The sequence below is a fragment of the Helianthus annuus genome, chromosome 16, assembly GCF_002127325.2.
Source record: "Helianthus annuus cultivar XRQ/B chromosome 16, HanXRQr2.0-SUNRISE, whole genome shotgun sequence".
Classification (NCBI taxonomy): Eukaryota; Viridiplantae; Streptophyta; class Magnoliopsida; order Asterales; family Asteraceae; genus Helianthus; species Helianthus annuus.
In genome coordinates this window covers 171623546-171645865 of record NC_035448.2, presented here as the reverse complement: position 1 = coordinate 171645865, position 22320 = coordinate 171623546, and the positions used below count along the sequence as shown (strand labels likewise).

Genomic DNA, 22320 nt, shown 5'->3' with positions numbered 1-22320 from the left:
AAATTGAAAAACAAATAATTATGTAAGTTATACCGATAATTACGCAAGCCGTGTTATAATAACGTACATACTTAATTACACAAAAACAATAATATAATTACGTAACTTATATGATAATAACACAACAAATTTATCATTACGCATATGCATAGTTAATCATGATATACGCACAACACGTCGATTTTTTTAATAGTATGACATTACTATACTTAAATTAAAAAGAATAAAATGTTCAACTCTATATAGTATGACATTACTATACTTAAATTAAAAAGAATAAAATGTTCAACTCTATAGTGACGGTTTTTTAAATAATATTAAATTATTAATAATTGTAAAAGAAAATTAAATTTTAAAATTTTAAATTCTAAGAACACGTATACGGATATTACATTATGGGTATGTTTCACATGGAGCTTTTAGGAACTTTTAAGAGCTTCAAGCTTTAAGCTTTTAAGAAAAAGCTCCTACTCAATAAAAAACTTGTTTGGTTGAAGAGGCTTGAAGCTTTTAGGTTAGAAGCTTGAAGCTTTTGGTTGAACGCTCCTACTAGTAGCGTTTAGAAGGAGCTACAAGTTTTTAGGGAAAAAATTACTATTTTAACCTCTAAATATAATTAACTTTTTAATGCACAAACTTTTAAATTTTTTAGTTATGTCTATTTTAGAGCTACTCTACCAAACACCAAATATATCTAAAAAGCTATAGCTACTAGCTACCAGCTACAGCTTACAACTACCAGCTTCTAGCCACCAGCTAACAGCTTCCAGCTACCAGCTGCTTTTGCCAAACATACCGTATGTAATAAGATAACCTAAATATATGTGTAATCATCAAATATAACTTAAAATATTAAATTAAACTTTTAATATATTAGTTGTGTCTGATTCTAGAACTTATTTTTTGAGATAATATATAACAATAAATATAAGAATAAGGATTAAAAAAATATTAAAACAAAATATAACTTAAAATTTTAAGGTTGAACGAGGAATGCCATTAGAATCTTATTATTATAAGTTGGGTTATATTTATGGTGAGCTAACATCAAAGGTTATGGTGAGGATACTCTCTAAAGGGACCATCCGTCATACAGGTGCCAACTAAGCATAGGTGGAGGACCATTCCTTTGAGGACTATTCAAGGGTGTGGTGGATGGTCCTCTCCTATTTTTTTATTATTATTTTTTTTGATTTAATTAATTAAAGAAAACAAAGTAAATAAAAATAAAAAAACTTACATTTAAATAAAAACCTAAAGTTACTTATAAATAAAACCTAAAAACAGAAACAACACACTTTAAAAAACCTAAACATACATTTAAATAAAAAACTATACTCCCCCACTCCATTTTTTCCTAATTTTTTCCTTCATCATTTGTAAAATGGGACAGTCTTCCGGTGGATATGCGCTAAGGTCGGTGGTCATTATTTTCCATTCCTCCAACTGTTGCGCTTCTTCTTGCCTCCTTTGCTTCTCCTCGGCTTGTCGTTTCTTCACCTTTACCTTCTCGGTTTGCGTCTCGGTAAAGGTTTGGTTGAATGCTTTCAACTCGGTCATAATACCTTCCAACTTCGAACCACCACCACTTCCTGATGCGGCTTGTTTCCTTTTTTCAGCCGCTATCTTTTTACTTTTGTCCCTTCTTGGGGGACGTTCTTTCTCTCCAATCGGCTCCTCGTCATACTCGGGCTCGTCATTGATATTTATTTGGCAACGACCGGTTGAGCCTCCAACGCTATAACTTCCTGACTCGGAAGTTTTAGACCGTTTGGTTGCTCGTTTCACGCTTGCAACCTCATTTGGAGCTACCTTCCATTTTGGATGATCGTTTACAATTTGCCAAGCACGGACATGTGGGAAAGAAGTTTTTTTTGTCATTTTCGTATAAACGCAACGCTTCATTGAAAACATTTTCGTTGTTCCACCCACTTGGTTTGTTGGCGAGCGTTGTTTTATAAAACCCACAAAAGCGTTGGATCAATGTATTCGTCTTGCGCCACTTGGAGCTGATAGAATCAACGGTTCTGTACTCGCCTTGTTCCATAATCGCGTGGAATATATCAAGGGCTTCTTGCCAAAACCCATCGCTTTGTTGATTGTTACCTACAAGTTAGTAACAATAATAATAATAATATTTTGTTAGAAAAATATAGTGTACAAATAAATGTTAGTAACAATAATAATATTTTCTAACAAAAATATAATGTACAAATAATATTTAATAACAAAAATAATATAATTTACAAAAAAATTAATTTTTACCGATTATAGGAGATGTTGACGAGCCAATATATGCCTTCGCCAACGCCTCTTCCTCAATTTTTGACCATTGCCGTTGTTGTTGTTTGGCGGCTGACGGGTGGTCCATGGGACAACCCTTAAGTTTGTTAAAAGACGAGTTAATCCCTCATTTGATCATGTAATTGTCTTGAATTAGATAACTACGGTTGCTTGTGTTTCAGGTACATTTGGAGCTTAAAAGTATGGAAATAAAGCTTCGAATAGACACGAGTGGATTGTAGATTGAAAGACGGAGAATAAATGAAAACAATAAAATTTTGGAATTGAAGAATTAAGAAGATAACATGATAGAGGATGAAATTACGAGAACGTAGGCGAAAACGGTGAAGAAAACGGAGTTGAAACGAGAAAGTTATGAATAAAACAAAATTGATTGCTGAAGCCTACCGTAAATTACGGTAGCTAGCGTAATTTACGGTAGACTCTGACAAAAAATTGATGCCGTAAGACAATATAAATCCACCGTATACCATTTTAAGTCACCGTAAGTAGGAGTGCTAAACGGATCGTGTTCACGGGTTGGCGGGTTCAACCCGACCCGAACCCGAAAATTTTACACAAACCCGAACCCGAAAATTGTATCATACATAAGAACCCGAACACGACCCGAAGTTTCGTGGGTTGACCCGAACACGACCCATTCAACCTGAATTTTTTTATTTTTTTTCCTGAAATTAATATATTAAAATTAAAATTTACTTAAAATACACAAATGTATATAATAATATCATATTTAAATTATAAATCTATGTTAATTTCTCTTTTTAAGTTATAATCATTGCACAAAATACGCACCCCATTTAATTTATAACATAAAATATATTATAAAAAATATAATATAGTATAAATGTGTTAATCGGGTCAGCCCGCCAACCCGACCAGGTTGACCCGAACCGGACCTGTTAACCTAAACGGGTTCGCGGGTTCAACCTGAAACTGACCCGATCCTGTTTAGACTAAACCTAAACCCGCGAATTTCGTGTTAGGTTCGTGTCGGGTTTTCGGTTCGTGTCAGAAATTCACGCCCCTAACCGTAAGCTACGGTGGCCACCGTAGCTTACGGTGGAGCCTGCGAAAAAAGTGTAACTCCCCACTTTTAAGGTGTTTTATGGTGTCTTTCCATTGGCAATCATTGTGGGACGTTTTGGAGCAGTTCTTGGGGCGATTTTGGCTGTTTCTTCTTAGTTCTAAACAATTGGTTTGTGTTTTCGATTCATATGAACATTAATCCTTTTGTTATGATGTTTGTTCAAGCCATGAGTGGCTAAAATTTTTTTGATTGTCTTTAGTTGAAGGTTTATAAGACTTTATGCGTTGATTTCCTTATTTCTAGAATAGCAAACTTTATCTTTATGTTTTGTTTGTTATGGTGTGTGATTAGTTGTTAGTAAATTATTGATTCTTATTTTAATCTAATTTGAAATCATACGTTCTTGGTGCTGTTGGCAATCGAGATATCATGGGTAGAATTAGGCTTGGGTAAGGGTTAATTGGTCATCGGGTAACAACCTCACGTTCTAGGAATCTGAGTACTTAGTTCCCTTTCATCACTACAAGTAATCGCACATGAACTATGTCTATGTAGTTCTTTCTAGTGGAATGACACCATGAATGTCAATGCAAACCAGAAACTAAAGATAGTCATTCGTCTCTAAATTGTTTACAAACCAAAGCTTTTATTTTGCAATTAGAATAGTAATCTTAGTTTTTAAACTCAAATCAATCAAACCAACTCTTGAACTTTACTTTCATTGCAATTAGTTTAATTTTAGTTAACTTAGATAAACCTTTAAATAACACATATTCCACAAACTCCCTGTGTTCGATACCCACTTGCCACTAACTATTTAGTAGTAATTGAATTAAATTTGATTGTGACCACGACATCACATCAAATTTTGGCGCCATTGTCGGGGAGTAGTGTGCAACGTGTGTTATTTTTGATCTTTTATAAGTTTGTTATTTTTCTGGGTTACGCTGGGTGTGTTAGTGTGCAGGTATTTACAGGTGCATGCGTACTAGAAGCTCTCACAAGCTATCACCGTTGGCATTTGATCCAGAAATTGAACGAACTTTGAGAAGAGACAGAATTTTGCTAAGAGAAAACAGAATCAGCGGTTCACCAACAACACCTACTACACCATTTACACCAATCAAATACATGAATCCACCACCACCTCCACCCACTACGGGTGAACCTACACCACCCTTTATACTATCTTCAACACAACCATCACCAAATACTACCACTCCTGCATCCACACCAGAAATCAATCCAACCAACACTACCTTACCTGAGAACACACGGTCTGAATACTCCTTCAGTTACAACCCTACATCATCCGCCGTTCCAGCTTATTCAACATTTTTCCCAACATCCGGCCAACCATCATCATCACAAATACAACCACCTAACCTATACCAAACCGGTCCATCCATTATCCATTCTACTCCATTCCAACCAAGAGTGCAATCTCAACATACTTCGGGAGTAAGACAAGATGGGTTCGATGATGAGTTTGAGGATGACTTTGTGGGTTATGATGAAGAAGGATACATGTATGGGGGTGATGGAGATCAAGGGGAGTATGCCTATGTTCAAAGTCAAAATCAAAGGATGTCAAGTGTTGGTGGGATTCCTTACAATGACCAAGGGAGGACGTTCGAAGTTCGAACCAATTCGTTACAAAGTTTGCCAAAATATAAGGGTCTAGTAACGGAGGAGCCTTATTTTCATTTAGAGGCTTATGATTCGATTTGCAACACTATTGGGGGACAAGGATTTTCGGCCGGCGATGTCAAATTGGTGTTATTCCAATTTTCCTTAGAAGATAAGGCGAAAAAGTGGTTCTTGTCACACCCCAACCGATGGTGGAATCATCGGGGCGCGGCACTAGGCGAATCAGATTGCTCAAGAGAATCCATAACAACTATATTGTGATAATATTCATTACATTTGTTATCCCATACTAACAAACAATACAATCACATAAGTTATCACAGATTTCTTATCCTCTCGAACAATTCAAATCCGACCACCTAGATTTTAGGTGAGTTTCTAGACTTCCTAGCTTGATTTGATGTAGACTTCAACTAAACCTGCAACATACGTTAAAATAATGTCAATACAAAAGTATTGGCGAGTATACAGGTTTGATATGTAATAGCGTAATAGATTTGAAAGTGCCGCGAATTTCCACATGCATATACGTAATACACGACATATATACTCACAAAACTGATACTACCAGCTAAGTCCTCGATGCTCGATTCTTCGATGGCATAACTAGACCCCATCGGGCGCAATAGTACTATACTAGTCGTGGTGGGACGTCACGAGTATAAGTCCTAGCATACATGCGACTAGCATCACTTGTATCTATGCAAACAGTTATTCGCAAGTGATAAATTGACTGATTGGATCATTCGTTTGATAAGTTCAATTTATAAGGAACGTATGTTACACCCAAAATTCGATAAAAATGGGTCAAGTATACTCACAGTGCGTATTTGGTTGGATTGACGGGATAATGCCTGAGAATGCCCTGATTTCAGACTGATTACATGAGGATTGGATAGCGCGTTAAATGATATCGGAATACACGGAATTAAACGAAAATCAGATCAAAGGTTGGCCCGTTCGGATGGGCTGTCTGATCGGATGGGCTGTCCGATCGGTTGGGCTGTCCGATCGGCCAGCCTGTCCGATCGGCTAGCCTGTCCGATCGAATGGGCTGTCCGATCGACTGGCCCGTCCAGCTGTTTTCGACAATTTTGCATGTTTTCGGTGGTTCTGGTCGAGACGTTTGCTGTGACGTGTTTAAACAACTGGAATTCCATCAAAACCGGCTTGTTCTATCGGCCAGGAATCACCCCGTTCTACCAGACTTGCCGTTTTTGGCGGTTTTCCCTTGTTTAACCCGAAATCGGTGGTTTCATCGTTAGGAGTCAGATCTCTGACCAACATGACACTAAGAATGAGTAGAAGGTCGGTATAAGCTCCGATTCCATCATTTTTGAATACTTTGAGAGTAAAAGAGTTGAAAGAAAGTTGGAAAACCATCCTTCAATCCTCTTATTCATGATGATGTGTAGATCCGATGTGAAAATGTAACACCTCGAAAATTCCTGTCCAATTGAATAAAGACACGTGTCCTCCGTGACAGACATGTCAGAAAAACCGAATTTAATAAAGAGATATGTGGTAGGATTTCTAATAAAAAGGGGCGTCATGTTATTTAAAATACCTCTGAACGACCCAAGGGCGACACGTTATTAAATCACCTCTGAGCGACCCAAATTTTATAAATCCCAAGATCCTTAAAATCAATTGACGATCATCTCATTCGATAACCGGTTGCTCTTGAATAAATAAAGTTTTATCTTTATTAAGGGCCATGGAATTATAGGTTGTTACTACCCCTAAATTTAATAAAATTCTTATGAATAAGAATTGTTATAAGCTTGGCCAATTTCTATAAAGTTCCAAGACTCATTTCTTTGAATCTCCGTCAAAATACAAGTCCTTTATTGAGTTAATATGAAAAGGAACATGTAAGAAGAAGTAAGGCATGCAATGGGTGGTCTTGAAGGCCCCATATCTGAAAAGAGACAACATGTTTCGGGTATTGTGGTTGCATGGTCAAGACTTAAAAGTTTACAAACTTTTGTCTTCTGGCCATCGCTTACGGACCGCAAGGCCCTTGGCTTACGGTCCGTAAGCAGGGTACCTGGGAATGTTCCGCATGGATCGGTTACGGACCGCAAAGCCCTAGGCTTACGGTCCGTAAGGTGGGCACCTGAACCATGTTTCAGTAAAGTCTGTTACGGACCGCAAAACATGTAGCATACGGTCCGCAAGAGGTCCTTATGGACCGTAAGGCCTCAAGCTTACGGCCCGTAAGACCGTCGCTGGCAGCATGTTTTGGACAGCTGCCTGTCCAATGCATTTAACCGACTTAAAACGTAAATTTCCGATTCTATGGGCTTCCTAGGCAGTATTTAGACCCTTAGGGACATCTGGGGTGATCTTGTAACTACCCTAGACTTGCTTGTCAAGATCTTGGAGCTTCTAGTTCACTATATAAAGAGCTTAAAGTGTGACCATATGAACTTGCTCATTTGGAACTTTGGCTAAAAGCTCTCTGGAACTCCTCTGGTCACCAACACATTTTCTTAGGCTCTCTAATCCATCTTAGGACTCTTGTAAGTGTCCTTAACCTTCTTTAATCCTTTCTAGCTTAGCTAATTAAGTAAAAGTCAAACCGTCGTAATTAAGGTTTGACTTCGTGATTAAGCATAATGTGCCTTGTCTAATCACGAATTAAAGATACCTTTAGGAAGGTAATTAAGTGGGTAACAAACCCTTAAAAGGGTGTTTCCAGATTCCCACTCTAAGCATGCTAATTGTCGAGTCAAAGCTAATTATAAAAAGTCAACAGAATGCTAAATTTCAAATTAACGCATAATTAGCAATGTAGGTTGAATGTAACCTGTTTGAACATTAATATAACTTGGTAATAAGTATAAGAACATGTTCCAACATGTTCAACTCGACAATTTTCTGTTTAGACCCGGTTCGGAACCGAAAGTCGCATAGTTTGACTTTCGCTTTGACTTTCAGTTCTGACCCGTTTTAGTCAAGATTAAAATACCTTAGAGCTTCTTTTGAACCTATTAACATGTTAGTATATCCTCCTGTGATTATACAATGTGGTTCATTAGATATCTTGTTCATATGCATGTTTCCGTTAAATGCCCATATGTTGACCATTATGCCCGAATGTCCAAAAATTATAATTTTTGAAAATGTAAAAGGGTAGACACCTTAGTTACTGAAATATAAAGTTGTCCTCAAAAAATTTGACATCAGTTTGAGGTATAGATTAAGAGTTATGCTCATTAGCGTAATTAGAAGCTTTCTTAATAAATAATTAGCGTATTTAACGCTTAACCTATCTAAACCCGAATTTTATACCAAAACTTTATACCCACTGTTACATAATAATATTTCGGGAATTTTAAAGATTTTTATTCATTTTTAGGCTGAGCATAACTAGAGGTTCTAAGCTTATTTCGGCTTATGCCGGTTTTACCCTTTACGGTCATAAAATGAGTTTTACATAACCTTTTGACCCCAAACCTTTTCCTACTGATTTGTTATATTAAATATGATATTTTGAGCCTTCTGGAAATATAAAAATATCAGCTTTCCTTTTAAGACCCGGAAATGGCTCCAAATCGCCATTTTAGGCATTTTTACGACATAGTATATGTCAAAACGAGTTTATATATATAAGGTCTAATACCTACTGATATATTTTATAAAAATATATATTATAACAGTAGACTAAAGTTGGAAACTCAGATTTTCCGTTTTTACCCTTTTAGCCTATGTAAAATTACCAAAATGCCCTTATGAGGCGTAATTGGCGTATAAAAACATTTGGGGCATATTTGGACATACCTTACTGATATTACAATATATTTGGTGTATATAATCTCAGGAAAACTTGCATATGACTTATATGGTTACTCGTTACGCACTTTCGCGTTCGGATCGGCTTATGTGACTAGTTCACGCATATTAGCCGAAACGGGTCAAACCATATCATCTAAGTCTCAAAATTCAGAATGTGTTTAGTTTACCCATATTATACAAGTATCCAAGCTTGTAGGGTCTAAATCACATTCCTTCCCGGTTTTCGCATTCCTCGCGATTAAACCATATTTATTCTTCGGAACTAACCGGTCTAAGCTTAGGCTATGTTAAAAGACCCGTTAGGATTCTAATAGGTTATTATAACCTTCGTTTCAGAATAGGAGCCCAGTAAAAGACACGTGCATTTTTGAAATTGTGGTTATACTTGCTCAGGTAAATACTTTTAACTTATTTTCCCTTATACGGGCTTGGGGGTACGGTATATAAAATACCGCTTGGTCGGGCGATTGACCCCATCTCATTAGTAGTTGGGTATTATCAATGGGACCCGTTTAAAAACTTGGTGTTGTTTGTTTTTATGCCTTTGGGAGCTTAATGACCATGTCCCGGATATCCTTGGCATCATTTTTGGCCACGACCTTGACACCCGGGTGTAGGCGTACACCCGGTATTATGTCCATTATTTTTAAGGTATTAACGTTGGCTTCCCGCCGCGGACTTATACCATGTGGTGTGTCATTTAACCTTAAACCCGATACGACTCGGGCGACTGAACGGTTAACAAACATGTAAATCTTTTACAAGTTTAACTCTGATTAATTATTCCCAAGTTATAAAATGTTTTGTGGCTTGTGCATTTAAAACCAATTTTTAAATATTTTCAAAATGAGTCAGTTGAATTGTATTTACCAGTGCAAACTGACGTATTTTCCCCAAAAAGATTAAGTGCAGGTGCTATACGCAATAGGCTGGTTTCTCCTTAGCATCGTAGAGTCTCGCAAGCTTTTGGGATGCATATATCTGTTGAACAATTTCCTTCTTTTATTTTTCGATCCGCCTGTGGATCTATTTTGACTGGTTGTGATACTTGATATTACAATTAATAGTTGAAATAAATCTATTTTCATTTGCTTCCGCTGTGCATTATAATTTGTGTTGTTTGACATATGATGATATCAACTACATCACGTAATCCCCCACCGGGCCCACCGGTGACACGTGGAAATTAGGGGTGTGACAGGTTGGTATCAGAGCCAACACTGAGTGAATTAAACACTAGCCTTTTGTGTTTAATCTTAGTGCACAAATTGCACATTCTTCGAGTTCCAAGTCTAGACATTGAACATAGGACAAACTCTGGATTGTTTTATTTTTTGTTGAGTCTTTTATTATATTGTTGTTGTTGTCTGATTATCGTATGCAGGTCATCATGCCACCCAGATTTCTTCGCGGTAGAGGCAAAGGACCCGTGTCAGGACATGATCACGAGGCCGGGCCGTCGCATCGACGTACTCCTTCCATCACCATGAGCACCAGCCCGCAAGAGCCATGGAGGCTCTATGTCGAACCAGGAAGGCGATCAGTATCCCTTAGCTCCTCTCCTTCGTACCAACACTCATTTGGGCCCCATTCTGAAGACGAGCCCAACAACCAGCCGCCAGCTTTCATACCTCTTCAGAGATCCAATTCTCACCATTCTTTTGGCGACCCAACACCCGTTTTCCAAAGCCGATTTAACCCGGCTAACCTTTTGCCAGAACCCGTGGGTTTTAACCCACTTGGGCCGGAAGACCACTTCTCCGGGGATAACAATATGGACGAGGATACTGACCCTATGGAGCCTGCTACGGGGACGCCCAACCACCCGATAGAGATATCTGACGGATCGTCTTTCCACGGATCGCCTTATCGTGGTCCAGACAGCTACGAGGAGAGGTTCCGAAACATTGACTGGTACTTCACCCCGTCTGAACACTCGCATCATCAGCAGCAACAGGATCCTTCGGTGGGTCAACAGTTTGTGGCAGTCACGCCGCCGCCACCACCGCCAGTGGAGCAGCAGCCGCCTCCGGAGCCACCAAGGCGGAGAAGGTCTAATGCACGGATGTCTGTGCGAGGTGGAGTGCGAATCAGTACTCCCCAGCCATCAAGTGGCAGCCATTATCCGCCACTTCAGGAGGAAGAGGACCCATATAATGGTGGTCCGTCAAGCCCTATACCAGATGTTAACTCAGTACCTGTGGTACCACCTTTGGGTTTCGATAACCCGATTCCTGCGTATGCTGGGTCAGCAGCATACAACCCATTCGAGCATCCGGCGCACACCCACTACAACTACAACTACGGTTATGCGGAGGTAGATCCGTATCAAGTAGCTCGGGACTACAATGCCCTTCATCCTGAAGGACCATATGGAGGGCCATGGACTACTGGTTACCCGACTTATGGATACCAGCATCAGCCACCTCCTCCACCAGTGTATCAGCCGCCACAGCCACAGATTCAGCAGGAAGTCCTTGAGAGGCTGAGCCAAGTCGAACAAGAGGTTCGTGAAGACCGCAGAGAGCGGCAAGGTTTCTTCAAAGGGCTATCAGATTTGCTTAAGGGGAAGTCGAAGAGGAGGGGTCATTGAGAACCCTTGTTATTTTTATTTATGTTGTAATTCAGTCCCTGCGTGGACTTGTTATTCAAGTATTCAGCTCCTGCGTGAGCTTGTGGTTTGTATTCTGCTCCTGCGTGAGCAAGTTTGGTTAGTTAACCCCTGCGTGGGTTTGTTCTTGTTTCCCGCCCCTGCATGGGCATTTTCATTTATTTTTAGTAGAAGTCCCGTTTGGGCAATTGTTGTACTGGTTTAAGACAATATCGTGAGATGATTTAATTAAGTTTTTCATTTATTGCATGCATAAATTATGAAAATAAATGAAATATTTATAATTAATTGGTAAAATCTAAAGTGAACCAAGACCTAGCCTTATAATTTATAAACAAGGCCAAGATGGTAGTTCCATAATTAGGTTAAGATCCATAATTAACATCTCAATTTAGGATTATTCTGCGTTAATTATTAGAAGAATCTTAGAGGTAAAACCTAGCCTTTGTGTTATTCAAACCTGGCCAAGATGGTATAACCCACATAATAGATTCCAATTATTAACATCTAGTATGTTAATACTCTTGGCAAACTGTGAATCAGTAAAGTCACACAGGCCATGTACATTTGGGCTAATTTCTAAATTCCCTTAAAGTTATTGAACCACTTCTTTGAAAGTGATGTGCCTGTGGGCAATAATTAAATGTCCTCCGTGACTAAAGACAGTGGCAGTTTATGACCCCCTGTTAATTGATGGTAGAGAATTATGATTCGACCTAAAACACCTAGATACTGTAAAATCTTGGTTATTAAATATCCTAATTGTCCTTGTGACTAGGCCTTATGTGCTAATAATAAAGTATTATAGGATAATAACAACATCCTAATGTTTTAATAAATTAACCTAAAATGGCAATTTAAAACCTTGGTTAATAAAACATAAAATACTATAAAGAGCCTTTAAGTGAAAATCTTGTCTGTTAATTATATGTAGCGTTGAAGCTACATGACCAGATCAGAGGAAGCCAATAGCCATCCGGTTGAGAACCGTGATGATGCAAAGTTCCTAGTGACTAGTGCCGAGTTGAAAGCGATTGTGAATGAAGCGGTTGAGAAAGCCTTAGCGCGACAGTACAGTGAGTACAGTGAAACCCGCAGTAGAACTCTATCTGCAACACATGCGAAACCAAAGAATCATTCTGAGATTCGCAACAAGCCGCCACCTACTTCTCCCAAACCTAAGAAAGATGAGGATCGTCATTCCTCAAATGAAAACAGTGTTCACCCCAAGAAGCTTGTGGTTGATGAAGCCCCACGTGCTAAGGGTTGCACGTATAAGTATTTTGTGTCATGTAAACCTCGAGAGTTTACAGGGGAGAAAGGGGCAGTTGACTGTATGACATGGCTTGATGAGATTGAGACAGTGGTAGACATCAGTGGATGTGCTGAGAGGGATATGGTTAAGTTTGCATCCCAGTCTTTCAAAGGTGAGGCTCTAGCCTGGTGGGGAGCATTGATCCAGGCTTCTGGAAAAGCTACCCTGTACAGTATGTCTTGGGAGCAGTTTGTTGCTCTTATCAAGGAAAACTACTGCCCTCAGCATGAGGTTGAGCGTATTGAATCCGATTTCCTATCCTTGGTTATGAAGAACCTTGATTGCCAAGCATACCTCACCAGTTTCAACACCATATCCAGATTGGTTCCTTATCTGGTAACACCTGAACCAAAAAGGATCGCGCGTTTTATTGGGGGTTTGGCCCCAGAGATCAAGGCCAGTGTGAAGGCCTCGCGACCTGTTACATTCCGATCTGTCACCGACTTATCTCTGTCTCTCACTCAGGATGCAGCGAGACAGAGAGCTTTGAGAAATGTAGAGTCTGACAAGAGGAAACGTGAAGATGATAATTCACGTAGATCGAGCAAGAAACATAGGGGAAACCATGACGGTAAGAAAGGCTCTGAGGCCAGAAGGAACGAGCATCGGTCGGGCGATAAGCCCAAGTGCAAGACCTGTCAAAAGCACCATTTTGGAAGGTGCAGGTTCGAGCAGAAATCCCAGCCCAAGATGTGTGGGATATGTAAGTCTTCTGAACACAGAACTCTTGAGTGCAAGAAGTTGAAAGATGCAACTTGCTACAGTTGCAACGAAAAGGGGCACATAAAGACCAACTGCCCAAAGAATGCCAAGAAGACGGAGGATGGAAAGAAGACCAACGCCAGGGTCTTTCAAATGAATGTTCAAGAAGCCATCCAGAACGATAACGTCATAACTGGTACGTTTCTCGTTAATGACGTTTTCGCAAGAGTATTGTTTGATTCCGGGGCAGATAAATCTTTTGTGGATAGTAAATTCTGTGAGCTATTAGGATTGCCTGTTAAAGCCCTTAGTGCTAAGTATGAGGTAGAGTTAGCAGATGGTACCTTAGAAACAGTCTCGACTGTGTTAGATGGATGTGCTATATCCATTAGGAACCACTCTTTTCCTCTTTTCCTCTATCCCTATTACCCTTCAATTTAGCCGGTTTCGATGTAGTATTGGGTATGGATTGGTTATCGCATAACCAAGCCCAGATCGTATGCAGTAGAAGGCAAGTAATAATCAAGACTCCATCTGGTGAATCTCTCACCATTCAAGGAGATACGCATCATGGATTGCCTAAGCAGATGTCTATGCTCAAAGCATCCCAATGTTTGAAGAATGGTTGTGTCATCTATATGGCACAAGTAACCATTGATGAGCAAAAGCCCAAGATTGAAGATATTCCCGTTATATCCGAATACCCTGAAGTCTTTCCAGAAGAACTGCCTGGTTTGCCGCCAGACAGACAAGTAGAGTTCAAAATCGATATCGTTCCTGGAGCTGCACCTATCGCTCGAGCGCCTTATAGGCTAGCGCCAACGAAGATGAAGGAATTAAGAACGCAGCTAGACGATTTGCTAGCTAAAGGTTTCATTAGACCTAGTTCGTCTCCTTGGGGAGCACCAATTCTATTTGTCAAGAAGAAAGATGGTTCGATGCGTCTATGTATCGATTACCGAGAGCTCAACAAGGTTACCATAAAGAATAGGTATCCTCTACCCAGGATCGACGATCTATTCGATCAACTTCAAGGGGCAAGCTACTTCTCCAAGATAGACCTGAGATCGGGATATCATCAGTTGAAGGTTAAGGAAGAAGACGTGCACAAGACTGCGTTCAGGACTCGTTATGGCCACTACGAGTTCCTAGTGATGCCTTTCGGGCTCACAAACGCACCTGCCGCATTCATGGATCTCATGAATCGCGTTTGCAAACCTTACTTAGATAAATTCGTCATCGTCTTCATTGACGACATTCTCATTTATTCCAAGAGTAAAGATGATCACGAGAAACACCTCCGTTGTATTCTGAAACTGCTTCATCAAGAAAAGCTATATGCGAAGTTTTCCAAATGTGAGTTTTGGTTGAGAGAAGTCCAATTTCTTGGACATATGGTCAGTGAGCATGGTATTCAAGTGGATCCTGCTAAAGTTGAAACGGTCATGAATTGGCAAGAGCCAAAGACACCTACGAAAATCCGCAGTTTCCTAGGTTTAGCTGGATACTACAGGAGATTCATCGAAAATTTCTCAAGAATTGCAGCACCCCTAACTTTGCTGACTCGCAAGAATAGCAAATTCAATTGGGGGCCTAAGTAGCAAGAGTCATTCGATACGTTGAAGCAGAAATTAAGTAACGCTCCCGTGTTGACGTTACCTGATGGGATTGATGAATTTGTAGTATATTGTGATGCATCACACACCGGGATGGGTTGTGTGTTGATGCAGAAAGGCAAGGTCATTGCCTACGCTTCGCGACAATTGAAAGTGCACGAGAAGAATTACACCACTCATGATTTGGAATTGGGTGCAGTTGTATTTGCACTAAAATTGTGGAGGCACTATTTGTATGGCACCAAATGTGTGATCTATTCTGATCACAAAAGCCTTCAGCACCTGTTCAACTAGAAAGAATTGAACATGAGGCAGCGACGTTGGATGGAAACTCTAAATGACTATGATTGTGAAATAAGATACCATCCAGGCAAGGCTAATGTAGTCGCAGATGCCCTAAGCAGGAAGGAAAGGATAAAGCCAATTAGAATCAATGCCAAGAGCATTGAGGTCAGGAATAGTCTGCATGAAAGGTTGTTAGCTGCACAGAAGGAAGCAGTGCTAGAAGCTAACTACCCAAATGAGAAGCTAGGAGTGACTGAAGAACAGTTATCCTATGGCAAAGACGGAATCCTGAGGTTGAATGGAAGAATATGGGTTCCTATTTATGGAGGTCTTCGTGATGTCATCCTAAAGGAAGCCCACAGTTCCAAATATTCCGTCCATCCTGGAGCAGACAAGATGTACCAGGATGTAAAGGCAAATTACTGGTGGATAGGATTGAAAAAGTCTATAGCCACCCATGTGGCTAAATGTCTAACGTGCGCTCAAGTTAAAGCTGAGCATCAGAAACCGTCAGGTTTGCTGCAACAGCCTGAGATTCCCACTTGGAAATGGGAAATGGTAACAATGGATTTCATTACCAAGTTACCTAAAACGCCGAAGGGAAATGACACTATTTGGGTGATAGTTGATCGACTGACTAAGTCAACTCATTTCCTACCCATTAGAGAAACTTTCAGTTCTGACATGCTAGCCCAACTGTACGTGGATAAGATAGTAGCCCTGCATGGCGTACCAGTATCCATCATCTCTGATAGGGATACCAGATATACATCACACTTCTGGAAAAGTTTCCAAAGGTCTCTGGGTACGCAACTGAATTTTAGTACAGCCTATCATCCTCAGACGGATGGGCAAAGCGAGCGTACTATTCAAACCCTGGAGGACATGCTTCGTGCATGTGTGATAGACCTAGGAGGAAGTTGGGATAGACACCTGCCTCTGATCGAGTTCTCATACAATAATAGCTACCACACCAGCATTAAGGCTGCGCCTTTTGAGGCACTATACGGTAGGAAGTGCAGAACACCCATTTGTTGGGCAGAGGTAGGAGACGTTCAAGTATCAAGACCCGAATTAGTCCTGGAGACGACCGACAAAGTTACCCAAATCACTGAGCGCCTAAAAGCTGCCCGTGATAGGCAAAGAAGGTATGCCGATGGTAAACGAAAGTCCCTCAAGTTTGAGGTTGGCGATAAAGTTTTGCTCAAGGTATCACCTTGGAAAGGGGTAATGAGATTTGGAAAGAAAGGCAAGTTAAGCCCAAGATACATTGGACCATTCGAGATCATCGAATGTGTAGGATCAGTGGCTTATAAGTTGAACTTACCAGAAGAGCTTAGTGGTATTCACAATGTGTTCCACATCTGCAATTTGAAGAAGTGTCTGGCTGATGAATCGCTAGTCATACCACATACAGATGTGCATATTGATGAAAGCTTGAAGTTTATAGAAAAACCTGTGTCGATTGAGGACCGACAGGTAAAGAAGCTTCGAAGGAAGCACGTACCAATTGTCAAGGTTAGATGGGAGGGCCGCAGAGGTCCTGATTATACGTGGGAATTAGAATCCACGATGAAGGAGAAATACCCTCAATTATTTCAGTAAATCTCGAGGTCGAGATTTCTTTTAAGGGGGTGAGGATGTAACACCTCGAAAATTCCTGTCCAATTGAATAAAGACACGTGTCCTCCGTGACAGACATGTCAGAAAAACCGAATTTAATAAAGAGATATGTGGTAGGATTTCTAATAAAAAGGGGCGTCATGTTATTTAAAATACCTCTGAACGACCCAAGGGCGACACGTTATTAAATCACCTCTGAGCGACCCAAATTTTATAAATCCCAAGATCCTTAAAATCAATTGACGATCATCTCATTCGATAACCGATTGCTCTTGAATAAATAAAGTTTTATCTTTATTAAGGGCCATGGAATTATAGGTTGTTACTACCCCTAAATTTAATAAAATTCTTATGAATAAGAATTGTTATAAGCTTGGCCAATTTCTATAAAGTTCCAAGACTCATTTCTTTGAATCTCCGTCAAAATACAAGTCCTTTATTGAGTTAATATGAAAAGGAACATGTAAGAAGAAGTAAGGCATGCAATGGCTGGTCTTGAAGGCCCCACATCTGAAAAGAGACAGCATGTTTCGGGTATTGTGGTTGCATGGTCAAGACTTAAAAGTTTGCAAACTTTTGTCTTCTGGCCATCGCTTACGGACCGCAAGGCCCTTGGCTTACGGTCCGTAAGCAGGGTACCTGGGAATGTTCCGCATGGATCGGTTACGGACCGCAAAGCCCTAGGCTTACGGTCCGTAAGGTGGGCACCTGAACCATGTTTCAGTAAAGTCTGTTACGGACCGCAAAACATGTAGCATACGGTCCGCAAGAGGTCCTTACGGACCGTAAGGCCTCAAGCTTACGGTCCGTAAGACCGTCGCTGGCAGCATGTTTTGGACAGCTGCCTGTCCAATGCATTTAACCGACTTAAAACGTAAATTTCCGATTCTATGGGCTTCCTAGGCAGTATTTAGACCCTTAGGGACATCTGGGGTGATCTTGTAACTACCCTAGACTTGCTTGTCAAGATCTTGGAGCTTCTAGTTCACTATATAAAGAGCTTGAAGTGTGACCATATGAACTTGCTCATTTGGAACTTTGGCTAAAAGCTCTCTGGAACTCCTCTGGTCACCAACACATTTTCTTAGGCTCTCTAATCCATCTTAGGACTCTTGTAAGTGTCCTTAACCTTCTTTAATCCTTTCTAGCTTAGCTAATTAAGTAAAAGTCAAACCGTCGTAATTAAGGTTTGACTTCGTGATTAAGCATAATGTGCCTTGTCTAATCACGAATTAAAGATACCTTTAGGAAGGTAATTAAGTGGGTAACAAACCCTTAAAAGGGTGTTTCCAGATTCCCACTCTAAGCATGCTAATTGTCGAGTCAAAGCTAATTATAAAAAGTCAACAGAATGCTAAATTTCAAATTAACGCATAATTAGCAATGTAGGTTGAATGTAACCTGTTTGAACATTAATATAACTTGGTAATAAGTATAAGAACATGTTCCAACATGTTCAACTCGACAATTTTCTGTTTAGACCCGGTTCGGAACCGAAAGTCGCATAGTTTGACTTTCGCTTTGACTTTCAGTTCTGACCCGTTTTAGTCAAGATTAAAATACCTTAGAGCTTCTTTTGAACCTATTAACATGTTAGTATATCCTCCTGTGATTATACAATGTGGTTCATTAGATATCTTGTTCATATGCATGTTTCCGTTAAATGCCCATATGTTGACCATTATGCCCGAATGTCCAAAAATTATAATTTTTGAAAATGTAAAAGGGTAGACACCTTAGTTACTGAAATATAAAGTTCTCAAAAAATTTGACATCAGTTTGAGGTATAGATTAAGAGTTATGCTCATTAGCGTAATTAGAAGCTTTCTTAATAAATAATTAGCGTATTTAACGCATAACCTATCTAAACCCGAATTTTATACCAAAACTTTATACCCACTGTTACATAATAATATTTCGGGAATTTTAAAGATTTTTATTCATTTTTAGGCTGAGCATAACTAGAGGTTCTAAGCTTATTTCGGCTTATGCCGGTTTTACCCTTTACGGTCATAAAATGAGTTTTACATAACCTTTTGACCCCAAACCTTTTCCTACTGATTTGTTATATTAAATATGATATTTTGAGCCTTCTGGAAATATAAAAATATCAGCTTTCCTTTTAAGACCCGGAAATGGCTCCAAATCGCCTTTTTAGGCATTTTTACGACATAGTATATGTCAAAACGAGTTTATATATATAAGGTCTAATACCTACTGATATATTTTATAAAATATATATTATAACAGTAGACTAAAGTTGGAAACTCAGATTTCCGTTTTTACCCTTTTAGCCTATGTAAAATTACCAAAATGCCCTTATGAGGCGTAATTGGCGTATAAAAACATTTGGGGCATATTTGGACATACCTTACTGATATTACAATATATTTGGTGTATATAATCTCAGGAAAACTTGCATATGACTTATATGGTTACTCGTTACGCACTTTCGCGTTCGGATCGGCTTATGTGACTAGTTCACGCATATTAGCCGAAACGGGTCAAACCATATCATCTAAGTCTCAAAATTCAGAATGTGTTTAGTTTACCCATATTATACAAGTATCCAAGCTTGTAGGGTCTAAATCACATTCCTTCCCGGTTTTCGCATTCCTCGCGATTAAACCATATTTATTCTTCGGAACTAACCGGTCTAAGCTTAGGCTATGTTAAAAGACCCGTTAGGATTCTAATAGGTTATTATAACCTTCGTTTCAGAATAGGAGCCCAGTAAAAGACACGTGCATTTTTGAAATTGTGGTTATACTTGCTCAGGTAAATACTTTTAACTTATTTTCCCTTATACGGGCTTGGGGGTACGGTATATAAAATACCGCTTGGTCGGGCGATTGACCCCATCTCATTAGTAGTTGGGTATTATCAATGGGACCCGTTTAAAAACTTGGTGGTTTTTATGCCTTTGGGAGCTTAATGACCATGTCCCGGATATCCTTGGCATTATTTTTGGCCACGACCTTGACACCCGGGTGTAGGCGTACACCCGGTATTATGTCCATTATTTTTAAGGTATTAACGTTGGCTTCCCGCCACGGACTTATATCATGTGGTGTGTCATTTAACCTTAAACCCGATACGACTCGGGCGACTGAACGGTTAACAAACATGTAAATCTTTTACAAGTTTAACTCTGATTAATTATTCCCAAGTTATAAAATGTTTTGTGGCTTGTGCATTTAAAACCAATTTTTAAATATTTTCAAAATGAGTCAGTTGAATTGTATTTACCAGTGCAAACTGACGTATTTTCCCCAAAAAGATTAAGTGCAGGTGCTATACGCAATAGGCTGGTTTCTCCTTAGCATCGTAGAGTCTCGCAAGCTTTTGGGATGCATATATCTGTTGAACAATTTCCTTCTTTTATTTTTCGATCCGCCTGTGGATCTATTTTGACTGGTTGTGATACTTGATATTACAATTAATAGTTGAAATAAATCTATTTTCATTTGCTTCCGCTGTGCATTATAATTTGTGTTGTTTAACATATGATGATATCAACTACGTCACGTAATCCCCCACCGGGCCCACCGGTGACACGTGGAAATTAGGGGTGTGACAGAAAACCTTGTTTATTCTTGTGGAAATCCCTTAGATCTGAGTTGTTCTTGGTGGAATGAGGCCAACACTTGAAGTTCATAAGAACTTCATGATGACATCACTCTAGAACACCCCAAATCCATTGATTTCACGGTTAAAAGTTGGAATTTGAAAGATAGAGAGGTGAAGGAATGCATATAGATCAAGGAAGTACAAGATTTGAGTTGAAAACTTACAAGAATCGCGAGAAATCGAGAGATAAAGGGGTTGGAACGTCTGGTCGAGCAACAACAGTGACAACAAGTGTGTTGGAGGTGAATGAGGGGTATTTATAGGCAAGGAGGAAGGAAAGGAGGGCAGGTTGGCCTGGATCGGACGGCCCGTTCGTTCGATCGGTCGGCCCGTCCGGATCGGACGGCCTGTCCGATCGGTCGGCCCATCCGGATCGGACGGCCTGTCCGATCGGCTGGACCAGCCGTTCGGCTGGCCTGTCCGATCGGCTGGCCTGTCCGATCGGTTGGCCCAGCTGTTCGGCTGGCCCATCCGTCCGGAGGCCTTTCGACCCTCGTTTTTGGTGCGTTGCGATAGTTTGGACCATATTTCCATATATTTATATTATTATTTATTTATTATTTATTATAATTAATCACAAAAGGGCGTATATACGTATCTATATATTCAATATTCGGTGCGATGATCGAGTTACGCGTGCCTTCGAGTGCGTTCTTTGATGTGATGGGCCACAATGATTATCGGGGCACTACTTGCTCGTATTGCCGTCATCGTCACGATGGCTGGAGACATGGTACTCACCCGATAGTCTTTGTTAGCGTTGATTGTTTACGTTCTGACACCTCACGGCTATCGAGGAGGGTGGATTAAGCCCTCACTCAACATCACCGTGAGTGTTATTATTTATGAAAATAGCTTTGTAATAGCGCTAGAATATACGTAATTATTCGATTATACTGCGATATAGCGATGTACCTGATATTGTTACATTATCATCCAAATCTCTGGTGCTAGGCGTAACGAGTGTAACGAGTAGTAACAACGCACGAAAGTGCGGGTTGTTACAGTCTCCCCTGCTTTAGGAAATTTCATCCCGAAATTTATCCACCAGTAGGGTCGTAAGAGTTGATGCGAATGAGAGTAGCGATTAAAAGCGTCTAGATTAGCGAGTGATCGATTAAGATTCGACGAGCGAGAGCGGTGAGAAGATACGATTCGATAACCGAAAGTGGTAACACACACAAAAGCGATTTCGAGGCGTTTTAAACTTACAAACAGTTGATTAATCTTCGAAGATGCTTTAAGAAAGTCTCCCCATGGCGTGGCGTTCACTGCATCGATGACCACACCAGCGCTATGGGAAGGGTTTTTGTTAGTTTAATAAAAGGTTTATACATTTTGAAAGAGTTTGGTGGTAAAAGTAGTTTTTAAGGAAAACTCTCCTTCAACGTGGGTTCGAGCGGAAACTCGATTGTCGAACCATCATTTTCGAGAAGGTTTCCTTTAGTTTTTGCAAAAAGTTTTAAGGAAAACTGGACTGATGAAACTTCCATTGGGCATGGAGCTAAACTGATTCGATGTTTTCTCCATGTCGTAAGGAAATTTCACTTGTCCACGGTTTTAATAAAATTTTACAAAAATTGGTTTTCTTTAACAGCACGGAAAAATAACTTACATCGAGCCCCACGTGGCACTTTCCCACGAAAGTTTATTAATATGATTAAAACACTTGTATATAGGAAGTACCAGCGGCGTATCCACCATGTTTTGCCCATATTACCTCTGTTTCGTGAGGCGGTGTCACGCGTGCCGA

General features: G+C 39.9%; 2 protein-coding genes across 2 annotated transcripts; one reads left to right on the top strand and one right to left on the bottom strand.

The window, feature by feature from the left end:
- Positions 1-1332: 1332 nt before the first annotated feature.
- Positions 1333-1881, bottom strand: LOC110920006. The gene has a single exon (XM_022164251.1). It carries the CDS (start codon positions 1879-1881, stop codon positions 1333-1335), a length of 549 nt encoding a protein of 182 aa, XP_022019943.1.
- A 2584-nt stretch (positions 1882-4465) lies between these two features.
- On the top strand, positions 4466-11378 carry LOC110920007 (extensin-like). The gene is made up of 3 exons (XM_022164253.1): positions 4466-5110; positions 10170-10762; positions 10880-11378. The coding sequence occupies exons 1-3, from the start codon at positions 4466-4468 to the stop codon at positions 11376-11378; spliced, it is 1737 nt and encodes a 578-aa protein (XP_022019945.1).
- Positions 11379-22320: the final 10942 nt, after the last annotated feature.

Bases quoted from the DNA above. Each gene is read 5' to 3' on its own strand.
- LOC110920007 (XM_022164253.1), top strand. From the start codon at position 4,466: ATGAATCCACCACCACCTCCACCCACTACGGGTGAACCTACACCACCC. The intron at 5,111-10,169 runs GTGTTATTCCAA...TATCGTATGCAG, and splicing joins CGGCCGGCGATGTCAAATTG to GTCATCATGCCACCCAGATT. The intron at 10,763-10,879 runs GTTTGTGGCAGT...AGTGCGAATCAG, and splicing joins GATCCTTCGGTGGGTCAACA to TACTCCCCAGCCATCAAGTG.
- LOC110920006 (XM_022164251.1), bottom strand. From the start codon at position 1,881: ATGACAAAAAAAACTTCTTTCCCACATGTCCGTGCTTGGCAAATTGTA.